We start from the raw sequence: 12,528 nt of genomic DNA, 5'->3' as shown, positions 1-12,528 counted from the left end.
ACTTCTATGATGAGCCAGCATATAATGCTACAGAGGGACACCTGCCTTATGGAGTAACTGCTCTTTCTGGCTGTTATTTTGTGTGTTCCTTACTTACTTGTCTTATGTTCTTCTATCCATTCATACATCGCAGTAAACATGGGGTTAACGAGAGGGAAACGGAGACAGAGGGGCCCAGGCAGAGTCCCATGAGGGCAGGAGTTTGCTTATTTAGCACTAGTTCTGCAGGACCTGGAATGTAGTAGGGACGCAGTGATAGTTGATGAACAACTGAACGCATGGGCTCCAGTCCCATGGGAAATGTAGATATACAGCAGACAACTAAAAGGCAGCATTCTCAGCAGTGATAGAGGTGCGAACAGACAAAACAGAAATGGGGCACATAAGCCTGCTACAAAGCCCCTAGAAGCATCCCCAAGGAGGCTATGCCTGAGCTAAATGTGGAGAAATTCGTAGAAGCCCACCAGGCAAAGGACGTCGCAGAAGCAAAGGTGCAGAGAGCTTATTGGAGGGCTTATCGGAGAAGCTGCGAGTTGTTGATTCTGGTGTAAAGCATGGGTGGAGAAGGCTGGAAAGATTAGGTCTAGATCATGATGCTCTTGGGAGCCGTGCTAAGGACTTTGTTGGTTTTGTTTTTGTTTTTGTTTAATTTATTTTATTGAAGTATAGTTGCATTACAATGTTGTGTTAATTTCAGGTGTACAGCAAAGTGATTCAGTTACATATATATACACACATTCTTTTTCCTATTCTTTTCCATTACGGTTTATCACAGGATATTGAATATAGTTCCCTGTGCTCTACAGTAGGACCTTGTTGTTTATCTATTTTATGTATAATAGTTTGCCTCTGCTAATCCCAGCCTCCCAATTCATCCCTCCTCTATCATCCTCCCCCTTGGCAACCACAAGTCTTTTCTCTGTGTCTGTGAGTCTGTTTCTGTTTCATAGATAACTTCATTTGTGTCATATTTTAGATTCCACATAGAAGTGACATCATATGATATTTGTCTTTCTCTGTCTGACTTACTTCATTTAGTATGATAATCTCTAGGTCCATCCATGTGGCCACACATGGCATTATTTCATTCTTTTTTATGGCTGAGTAGTATTCCATTGTATATATGTACCACATCTTCTTTATCCATTCATCTGTCCATGGACATTTAGGTTGCTTCCACATCTTGGCTATTGTGAATAGTACTGCTGTGAACAGTGGGGTGCATGTATTCTTTTGAACCATGGTTTTCTCCGGATATATGCCCAGTAGTGGGATTGCTGGATCATATGGTAGCTCTAGTTATAGTTTTTTGAGGAACCTCCATACCATTCTCCATAGTGGCTGTATCAATTTACATTCCCACCAACAGTGCAAGAGGGTTCCCTTTTCTCCACACCCTCTCCAGCATTCGTTATTTGTAGACTTTTTGATGATGGCCATTCCGACTGGTGTGAGGTGGTACCTCATTGTAGTTTTGATTTGCATTTCTCTAATAATTACATGCTAAAGACTTTGGATTTTATCTGAAGAGAATGTCTTCAAGAAGACAATCAGATTTATATTTTTTTAAGGTGCACATGAATATTCATTTTCCTGTCTTCATTTTGAAAATGATAGCAGAAGTTTTGTATGTGCCTGACAATAATCAGTTCATTTCATTCTTATAACAACTATAGAGCAGTTCATTTCATTCTTATAACAACAACTATAGCAATTTCATTGTGCAGTTGAGGAAACCGAGGCACAGAGAAATTAAGTCCTTTGCCTGACATGACGCGGTTATCGGTGGAACCAAGGTACAAAGGCAGGCAATCTGGACCCGGAGCGCACCCCCTTTTCCATCACACTGGACTGGTTTTGTTTGTGTTTCTTTGAGAATATATGTGTTGTCTTAAGAAAAGGGAGTCAACATTTCTTTGCCATGTGATTTCTCCCATACCACCTACCAACCAAGAGAGAATGTTCTTTGGCCTTGCACATGGAATCACTGGGCAGCTCAGCCATCTCCCTGTCGTTCTCCGCTCCCTCTAACCACTCAGCTGCTTCTTACCCCCTTTAGTCTTGACCCCTGTCTCCCTCCTTTCCTGGAAGGGCTGTGAACCCTTCTGGTTTCCAGTGTTTCCAGTATAGCCCCCGTCACGGAGAGGTGAGCCTTCAGACGGGGTTGCAGGAGTCAGTCACCTGAGCCTTTCTCTTCTGGAATCAAAGGTGCACGTAACACGAATCTCCAAAAAAAGGGAGGGGGCAGAGCACTGAGATCACCTTTCACTCACTTGCAAATAACCATGCTTGTTGTTCAGGCGCCTGGCGCTGTGTAGGGAAGCAGAGGTCAGACAGGAAAGTAGAGAAGGAGGAAGAAGATGTGTCACCCGTCATCAGTGATCTTTCCGTCTTACACTTCCACGGAGGCTACTATTTCCCAGCTCGTCTTGTGCCAGCAAAAATGATGGCATGATTTTTATACACAGATGAGGCGATGTGGTTTAGAGGTCTGTTGATGGAGAACATTGTGTTCTCAGCTCCCAGCCCCGAGATTTTCCATTGACCACACCGTGAGTCCTGTACCTCTGCCCCAGGGACCCTCTCATACGTACCACACTACTAATTAGGAGAATCAGTAACAATAACCATCTAATAACCAGGAATAATAACCATCTAATAATCAGTAATAATAACCATCTGCTGTGAGAGGAGCCAGGTGTGAACATGCTCTTCTTCTCAGAAATTCAAATAATTACTGACCAAAAGCAGGCCATGTAGGAGACTTGAATTTCAGTTTACTTATTCACGGGTGAACTTTGTGGCTTTTCTTTAGTAAAGAGGAGGAAGACTGATAGATGATCATCTCAAAGGCTGCCAAAGCCTTGGGGGAGTAGTAACAATCTAGAATCCAAAATGATGGGGAAATTTTCCTTTTATTGTAGAAAGAAAGTGTTAGAGAAATAAGGCCGAGTAGTTTATGTTTGGAGACTGTTATTTCATCCCTGGAGTATCTGTATCCAGGAAATGTGAAACCCAATAACAAGATTCAATCTTACTTCAAGTCATAATTATAAATATACTACAAAAGGAGTATCTCATTCCACTAAATTCACTGCGATGATCATTGGATATACATTTATTGCATAGTTTCAATTCAGTTACTTGTAGTCTTAACTTTTTTCTATTCAACAAAACATTTTAGCATTTAAGAACTATTTGACTGATAACACATGATTTTTAAATTCCTTCATTTTATACCTTTATTCCTTCATTAATACTTTAAATTTAAGATTTGCATAAATTTACAAAGATGCGCACACAATAATGTTCTTCACAGCATTGTTTATAAAGCAGAAAAAGAAAAAAAAAGGAAAACCCAAATGTCTCTAAACAGAAGACTGGTTATTAATTCAGATTAATATTTAAAATGATGCACAGGAAATATAGTCAGTGTTTTATAAGAACTTTGTATGGAGTATATAATCTATAAAATTATCAAATTACTGTGTTGTACACCTGAAACTAATATAGTAATATAAGTCAGTTATACTTCAATTAAAAAATCAAATCAAATAAGAATGATCAAGTAGGATATAATTATTGATATAAAAAGTTATTCACCATACAGTGAGTTTTTTTAAAGGTTCCAAAAGCAGACTATGATCTTTTTTTAAAATTGTATGTTTAGAAAAGAAGTCTGGGAAGATGTAAGTCAAAATGTTAACAGTACTTCTCTCAGTGAATTTGCAGACGGTTTTCACTTACAACTTTCTGTCCTGTGTACTGTGTGAGGTGATTTTTTGAAATTGTTAATTATTGTTTTTATATTTAGCATGTATAATTTTGCAGATGGAACAATATTTCTCTTTTCAAAATCGAGCTTGAAAAGGTATTATAAAAGAAACTCGGGCTTCCCTGGTGGCGCAGTGGTTGAGAATCTGCCTGCCAATGCAGGGGACACGGGTTCGAGCCCTAGTCTCGGAAGATCCCACATGCCGCGGAGCAACTAGGCCCGTGAGCCACAATTACTGAGCCTGCGCATCTGGAGCCTGTGCTCCGCAACAAGAGAGGCCACGGTAGTGAGAGGCCCACGCACCGCAATGAAGAGTGGCCCCCGCTTGCCACAACTAGAGAAAGCCTTAGCACAGAAACGAAGACCCAATCAATCAATCAATAAATAAATAAATCTAAAAAAAAAAAAAAACTAAAAAAAAGGAACTCAAAGGAATTTACTGCTAATTATTTAAGCATACAAAAAAATGTCTGCACAACGCATGTGAGTTTTATCAATAACACTCTACCGTGTTTTTGAGGTTTTCCCCTCTGCCCCTGTTGAAATAGTAAGGATGCTTTTCTCACCCCACTGTCTCCTTCTCCCTCTCCCTCCTTTGTGCTAAAACAGGAGACTCTTGTTCCCAGTATGCCCACTCTCAGTGAGGGTAGATTTGCACTAGAACATTAATGTCACTGGTCCTTCTTCTGACATGAAACCTGTCCTTTACCTCGACCAGTTAAGTCAGGAAGTACAGATGGCTCTTTAGCACACATCACTAATGTAGAGCGTGTTTAACCAAACAGCTGTCTTGAGCGATGTAGACGTAAGCTCTGTCGAAGGTGCCCAAGTTCCGCCCTAAGGCTTTGCATTCCAGAAATTGAAACAAGATGATTTGTTTCAAAGGTAGAGAAATGTGACTCAGACCTCTCTTTGGCCCTTTTTAGACTCTAATAAGGTCATTACTTAGTCTGATCTGAAAGACAACATTTTTTTTTTTAGTATCTTGTCAATCCCAGGTGTTTTGTGTCTACATCTGGTACTGCTGGTTTCAATCATCTTGAACCCTGGCTCTGTTGGTTGAAGTGATAGAGTTTCACCATTTGGGAGAGTGAAGGACAAGAGTCACAAAGAGTAGGCAGAGAGGCAGACATTCCGAACACACCCATTGACTATCATTGTGATGTAAGTGAATATAAGAAACTGGCCTCTCTCTAGAATAATTATAACAAACTTAGCACAAGTCCAAGAAAACTTAAGTGAGGTTTGTTAAAACTTAAGCAAGTCTTGGGGACTTCCCTGGCGGTCCAGTGGTTAGGATTTGGCGCTTCCACTGCAGGGGGCCCAGGTTTGATCCCTGGTCAGGGAACTAAGATCCCACAAGCCTCTTAGCACAGCCAGAAAACAAAAAAGCAAAAACAAAAAAAAAATGGTGTAATATAATGTTAGAACTGTAACAAAAATTAAAAAATAAAAGCAAAGTCTTGTCGGGAGGACTTTCAAAAGCTTTGTTATCATCAGCATCAGCAGATCATAGAAAGGTGGTATTCCTGTTATACCTTGGTTATTGCGAAGGTGTGACCTTGAATGTCTTACTGGGTCTTAGCAGACTCTCAGAATCTTCCCGAGTTATGAGGTGGTATTAGACCACAAACCCACTTCCATATTCGTTACCTATTTTCTTTTTTTCATATTTAACGTTAGCTTTTGCTAATATTTTTCCTTTTCCCTTTTGGTTCTTTCTTATCCACGTGCCCTAATACACTCAAATTCTCAACACCAAAAATACAGGAAATAAAACTCAGGGAAGAAATGAGATTAGAGAATGGAGGGAAACGGGTGGATTCTGGGATCTCCAGAAACCTAAATTACATTTTTTTTTCGTTGCCTTGACTTGTTTTCATTAACCGTTGATCCCGTCTGGGTGGAGCAGTGTCCCAGGAGACCTGCAGTCAGGGCCCAGCTCCAGCCCTGACGACCCCCATCCTTAGGCTGCAGTTTCATCCCGTGCCAGCCTCCCCTGTGTTAAAGTTTTAGGACGTGGTAAGTCAGTGAGGGTTAGCTGTGACTAACATCTATCGCTGTCTATGTAGTAGAGAGCTCTGTGGCTTTGATATTCCCAAATATAGAGGCAGAAGCGCAGCCTGTCGCCCTGTGTCAGTGGGTCACTAACCTGCTGCTGGACCCCTGCCTGGGCAACCCAGGTCGGGGAGTTGGCAAGGCTTCCCCCGCCCCCTTCCCCCAGGGGATCGTATCCAGGACCCCGCAGGCCCCGCCCACAGCCCACCTGCATCTTCCCTGTGAAATAAACATCTACCTGAAAACCAGGGGAGGAGGAGGGGGAGAAGCATATGTGTGGTGGGGGACAGAGAGAGTCACGCTCGTCTGGAGACGTGACAAGAGGCAGCAGTCAAAGCACAGGTAGGTGCTCGTCAGGCGGCGGGGGTGAGATGGGGTCTCCGGGGCAGGGTCTCCGGGGCGGGTCACTTGCAGGTCACGGCGAAGGTGACCTCGGTTGCAGAGCGCAGCACCTCACCTCTCTGCTCACGCCCTGAACCGGGGCCAGCTTTGCAGACCCTCCGCTCTCCCCCAGCCTCGCAGAGGCCGAGCTGCTGGCGCTGACTGACTCCCGCCTCTGCTTCCTTTCCAGCTGACCCGCTGGTGGGCAGCATCGCCACGCAGTACATGACCAACAGGGCGGAGCACGACCGGATGGCCAGGCAGTGGACCAAGCGGTACGCCACATAGGGCCCCGGCCCGCGGCACGCTCACCAAGTGCACCGGGGCCCCGCACCTCGGCTCTGCGTGTCTTATTTTTATCACCTTTGGAACCGTTTTGTGATGGAATGTCAACCATCCCCCGCCCCCCCTCCCTTTCCTTTGCTCCCCACCCCTTCCCGTTTTATTCCCTGTTTAATTTCTGTTAACTTGAAAGATCTGGGTTTTTTTTTTTTAATCCCACCTCCACGTGGATGGGAACGTTTGTTTTCAGTGCAAACAATGTCAGATCTGTAATAATACGAGCTTTCTTTCAAAGCTTCGTTTTCCTGTGTGGTTTTGTTTTTTTTTGTTGTTCGTTTTCTTTGGATCCTTTTTCCCTTCCTGTGATCTTCGGGAAAACACGAGTTCAGAATTCTATCTCGTTTCTACTTCAACGTAATGCTTAGGGTTAATTTTTTTGTACTGAAGTCTTTATCGGTGGGTGCATGCTACTGGGAACCAGATTTTTGTACAAAAGCTTCAATCAGAATCACTGTGCATTACTGAGACTCTGTTTATCACTGGCCTTCTGTCCCCACACAGAAGACTGCTGGATTGAACAAAATAATATGTATTTTGATTTACTTAAAGTGCTTGTAAATTTCTTAGGGACCTGCCACTTTTGACTGTGGATCAGTTGATGTACACTTGTATTATTAAAGCACTCAATAAATCACTGTGGCTGATAAATGCGCTTCTGGTGACCCAGCGTTTGCTTTGCATCCTGGTGACCAGCAGAGTTCTCCAGGCAGCGAGGCTTGTCTAATTCAATTACAGATTCAGGTGTATTTTTTTCATCTCAAGCCTCTAATATTTCCTCGCAGTTGAGTTGCTTGGCATGCGGAATTTCCCCAGCCGTCAATAGCCTGATGATTTTATGGTCGTTTCCGATCACTCTCATTTTTGCATATTGGCTTCACATCACTTTCTCATGGACATCTTTTCTGTTACAGCCTTCTTGATGCAATAATTCAAATATGTGACTCCAAAAATAGGCTTCTAGTGAAAGTGAGGTCTGAGCTAATCGTTGTGTCAGACTACGTTTGGACTTACTTCTCTCTTCTTTTTCCTCTTAAGATTGTTACGGTGATTGCCCTTGAGTTTGGAGTTTGTTTTTCCACCATAATTTTAGTGGAGGAAGTAAACCCACCTCATATCTGTCATGGTCAGCACATTCAGTGACAAGAGTATGTCTGTCTGGCTTTGACCTTCAGGCTATTTTGGGTTTGCAGCTACAGGAGGCTGAGGAAACTTGTGTGTGGTGCAGCTTGAAAACCACACTGACATGCTGATTAATATTCAGGGTTCTTTATGTTACAAGGCCCGTTGGAAACTCCTGCTTCTACTAATTATAGTTACAAGCCCACCGTACAGCTTGGTCTCATTTAAGCAACATCTTTCCTGCCACATAGTAGGATTTACAAATGTAAGTCATTTACCTCTCAATATTTCTGACTTCAATTTTAATATATCTTTATCAGAAACATGTTAAATATCTGATTCAGAAGATGCAGTTTTTATTGGGTTTCAGTGGTTCAAAAGAAATCCTACAGAAAATACATTTAAATGTTGAAAGTGGAACTTTTAAACCAAAGTACCTAAGGATTTTTTTAATAACGATTTTACCATTCATTTTATTTGAAAACAGGTTCCAGCTTACAGAACACCATACGGCCTCAGTTACAGCTACTCAAATCTGTAGTTGTAACTAGAGTAACCACAGACAATATGTTTGAATGGGCACAGCTGTGTTCCAATAAAACTTTATTTACCAAAGCAGTCGTAGGCAGATTTGGCCCGTGAGTTGTAGTCTGCCACTGCCCGTTACAGACCACCATAGACTGGGGGGAAAGAGTCAGATAACTGTGTGTTTAACATTTCTTTCCTTAAAATGTTATAAATTTAATTAATATAATACAAGACTGATTTTTAGAAAATTACCCAGACTGTTTTACCGCCTACAGACTTTCTCACCACAAAGGTTTATATGTTTAGTTTAATACTTTAGATTAAAATATTCAACCCTAAAAGCATCATTTTAATATGAAATTTTATTAAACTGATTTTTTTTTTTTTTTACTTTTGACTGATTAAACCAGACTCAATATTAATACTGACTTTTATAGAGAGTATTTAAATTCCGTTTGCCTTTCTTCTTTTAAAATGTCAGCACCATTGGACACATTTTAAATGATGTTTCTAATGTATTACATCTACATCCCCAATCTGGTTGTACTTTAGATCATTTTAAAATATGTGTTATTTAGGAGACAGAGGTTATAACACCTCTGGTAGGAAATCCTATCAGAAATCCGTGTTTGCTATTCCATGATCAGGTTTTCTATCAATTTGATATGAAGAGTCTATACAGCTTCTTTCCCCATGTTATGAACTCCAAGGACTTAATGACAAACAAATGTACCTTCCCTTCAAACTGTGAAAGCTGGAAAAACTCCAGAGAGACCAAGAAACTCTTAGTTGAGCCTGTTAAGTCTAGATGCCAGATTAACATGGTAATTTTATTTGACATCAGAGCAGGCAATACAATTCTAGTAAGTTTTCGACAACGCTTGTGAAATAAGATTTGGGAGTAGCTTAGCTCTCAGAAAGCTAAATAGTTTTGCTAATAATTATGGGGATAGCATTGACTTTGTACCCTAATATTATTTAACTTTCCAAACATACTATTGCTAGTTGTGTTATTTTGTAGCTTTGTTAAATAAAATGTTGGCAGATCCTTGACTGAGGCAGGACCACTGGTAATTGAGAAAGTAGTTTAAAATGGTATTTATTGATCTTAAATAATTCAGAATGTTGTGGCCTTAGTTTGTCGTAAAACTGCAAATAAATAGAACAGTCCTCATTTGTTCTTCTACAGGAATCCATTGAAGATAGCAAATGCAGGAGTAGTCGATCTTTCCTTCTTATTCCAAGATTAGAGAGTAAATCTAAAAGTTTATCCTGTAATACTGGTCTGGGAATTAGGGAGAAAGGAAATATTTATTCAGAAGGTACTATACACCAGGCCATACGTTACCTAATAAAAACCTTAGCCCAGCCCTGTAGGGTGTAGGTAGGTGTCACAGTCTGAACATTTGTATCCCCCCAAAATTCATGAGTTGAAATCCTAATCCCCAAGGTGATGGTATGAGGAGGTGGGGCCTTTGGGAGGGGATTAGGTCATGAAGGTGGAGCCCTCGTGATTGGGATTAGTGCTCCTATGAAACAAACCCCAGAGAGCTCCCGAACCCCCTTCCATCACGTGAGGACACAGTGAGAAGCTGCAGTCTGCAGCCGGGAAGAGAGCCTTCACCAAAACCCAACCGTGTCGGCACCTGGCCTTGGACGTCAGCCTCCAGAGCTGTGAGCAGTATATTTCTGTAGTTTATAAGCCTCCTAGTCTGTGGCTTATAGAGCAGCCTGAAAAGACGGAGACAGTGGCCCTGGGTCCTGCACAGCTAACAAAGTACTGAAGTGAGAGTTCCACCCAAGCATGTGACAGGGGAGCCCTTGCTGTCAACTACAAAACCACACACACCTTTCTTCTAATGACAAGATCATACTATCAAGATAAACTGGCCTGATTCAGTCTTAGAGTCCAGGGGCTGTACAGTTTTACGTGCTGGGGGTCTTGCCATCTTCAGTAAATGGGAAATAAGGTTGTAGGAAGTGTGGCCCTGGTGTTAGATGGGAAAGCAAGCAGTACTTCCAATCTTAGAGCTGCTGCCTTACAACTGCCCAGCCCTGGGGAGACGTCGCTTGGAAGAGCCCTGAACTTCTCTGCATCTCAGTGCTGCGATGAAAGCACTGTTAACTATTACCAGGCATGGCAATTTTTTGAATGTCTCCATAATAATTTGTGCTTTAGAAAGAGATACATTTGTAGAGAACAGACTGGTGGTTGTCAAGGGGGAGGGGGTGGGGGAGGGATGGAGTGGGAGTTCGGGGTTAGGAGATGGAAGCTTGTATATATAGAATGAATAAACACCAAGGTCCTACTGTATAGCACAGGGAATTATATTCAATATCCTGTGATAAACCATAATGGAAAAGAATATTTTAAAAAGAATGTCTATATATGTGTAACTGAACCACTTTGCTGTACAGCAGAAATTAACACAACAGTGTAAATCAACTATACTTCTTCAATTTTAAAAATTGATAAAAAAAAATTAATGAACCAACAGCGATAGTCCATACGTTATGCAGATTTAAAAAAAGAAAAACGAGATATGTTTGTAATTACTACGGAAAACAGTTGAAATTGTACAAAATAGCCCTACCAGAGGATCCTGACTTTTACCCATGTATTTTATTTCCAGGTGGCTTTATAACCTATTAGCATGTCCCCTCTGTACAGGGCTCTCAGGTCTGTGGCATGGGCCTCAGGCCACACAGGCACGTCCCGTACCCTAAACTGGTCCCGTAATTGTCCACAGAGGAAAACTGGAGCTCGCCGAGTTGTCTGCTGATCTTAGCACTTCCAGCTACATCAGATCTGGGAGCTCTTGGAGTTGAGGCCGGCCTCTGAGGACCTCCTATGATGGCCATGCATCTCGCACAGCCAGGCTCCCCCTGGGAAGCTGGCTGGTCCCCTGGGCCTGGAACACTAGGCCCCTTTCACACTCGAATTCCACCAGGCGCACTGGTGATGTGCATGAGGGTGACCCGCTTATTACGCCAGTTTGGCTGGGACTTTCCCTCTTTTAAAATGGAAAGTCCCACCATTGTAAAGCAATGATACTCCAATAAAGATGTTAAAACAAAAACAAAAACAGAGAGTCCCATGTCTCAGCAACGCCCTCCGTCTGGGACCCCCCAGGAGTGTTGGTCACGGGAGCTTTCATGCCAGGACTGAATTTCAGCCTAAGGTCTCACGCATTACACAGGGCTGGTTGCACTCACAGAAATGCTTTGTTTGAGAAAGAGTATTTTACTCAATGGACAGAGATCCTGTTAGAAAAGATGTGCCCTCCACAGCTGGAGGAATTCCTGTATATTCCATCCTCTCTGGCTTTCACACCCAGCCACCTGCGCTCGTTCCCTCTGCTTCTGGAGGCAAATGAGTGAGTGAAACCAACTGCAGCCTTTCTTTGCATCTTCAAACGTGACTTCAGATATATATGCCTTTCTATGAGGAGTCTTACTACCAAGGAGTGGTCTGAAGCATAATATGCCTTTCTAGAGGATGTTTTTTAAGGGAAATTCCTGAATTTTAAAAATCTCTCATGTATGGGACCCACACAGGAAAATGGAGGAGATAATGTGATCACCTGCCTTTTTTTCTTTTTTTTGAAATTTTCATTGGAGTAGAGTTGATTTACCATGTTGTGTTAGTTTCAGCTGTACAAGCAAAGTGAATCAGTTATACATATATACATATATCCACTCTTTTTTAGATTCTTTTCCCATGTAGGGCATTATGGGGTATGGAGTAGAGTTCCCTGTGCGATACACTAGGTCCTTGTTAGTTATCTGTTTTATATATAGTAGTGTGTATATGTCAATCCCATTCTCCCAATTTATCCCTCCCCGCCTTTTCCCCCTGGTAACCATAAATTTGTTTTCTACGGCTGTGACTCTATTTCTGTTTTGTAGGTAAGTTCATTTGTATGATCTTTTTAGATTCCACATATAAATGATATCATATGATGTTTGTCTTGCTCTGGCTGCACCTGTCTGTCTTATTACCTGCTTATATGTCTGCATAGTCCAAGTGGGGGTAACCCCAACTGCTCCAGAATTCCCAGTGTCAGAGTTTTCAGTTTTAAGAAAAACCTTACCCAATAACCTTGGTATCTTTTGGAGCTGATGTGACCCCTGAACCCTGCTCTATCATCCCCTCCTCCCACTCACCCCTCTCAATTAGATGGGAGGTCAGAGTTCAGGGTGACAGTCACATCCTGGTTGATAGGAAATTTTAGGAACTTTCTGAGAAATTCTGTCAAGCTATCCAACAGAAAAGTAACAGGTGCTTGACAACTGGTGCTCCTGGACACATTGAGAAACACCAA

General features: G+C 42.0%; 1 protein-coding gene across 4 annotated transcripts in view; it reads left to right on the top strand.

Moving 5' to 3' along the window:
• Window positions 1–7,208, top strand: part of UBE2E2 (ubiquitin conjugating enzyme E2 E2) — a 358,295-nt gene extending 351,087 nt beyond the window's left edge. Inside the window, exon 6 of one of the 4 annotated variants that reach the window (XM_082460779.1) lies at window positions 6,405–7,208. In XM_082460779.1, coding sequence (XP_082316905.1) covers window positions 6,405–6,502 — 98 coding nt within the window. In that variant the 3' untranslated portion in view covers window positions 6,503–7,208. Of the gene's footprint in view, window positions 1–3,831; window positions 5,647–5,687; window positions 5,807–6,404 lie in introns of those variants that run through there. The other 3 variants (XM_082460778.1, XM_082460782.1, XM_082460777.1) reach the window with 3 other exon arrangements.
• Window positions 7,209–12,528: the final 5,320 nt, after the last annotated feature.

This window comes from Balaenoptera physalus (genome assembly GCF_965194825.1).
Source record: "Balaenoptera physalus genome assembly, chromosome: 4".
Taxonomy (NCBI): Eukaryota; Metazoa; Chordata; class Mammalia; order Artiodactyla; family Balaenopteridae; genus Balaenoptera; species Balaenoptera physalus.
The sequence above is the reverse complement of the archived record's forward strand: the minus strand, read 5'-3'. Positions and strand labels throughout refer to the sequence as shown.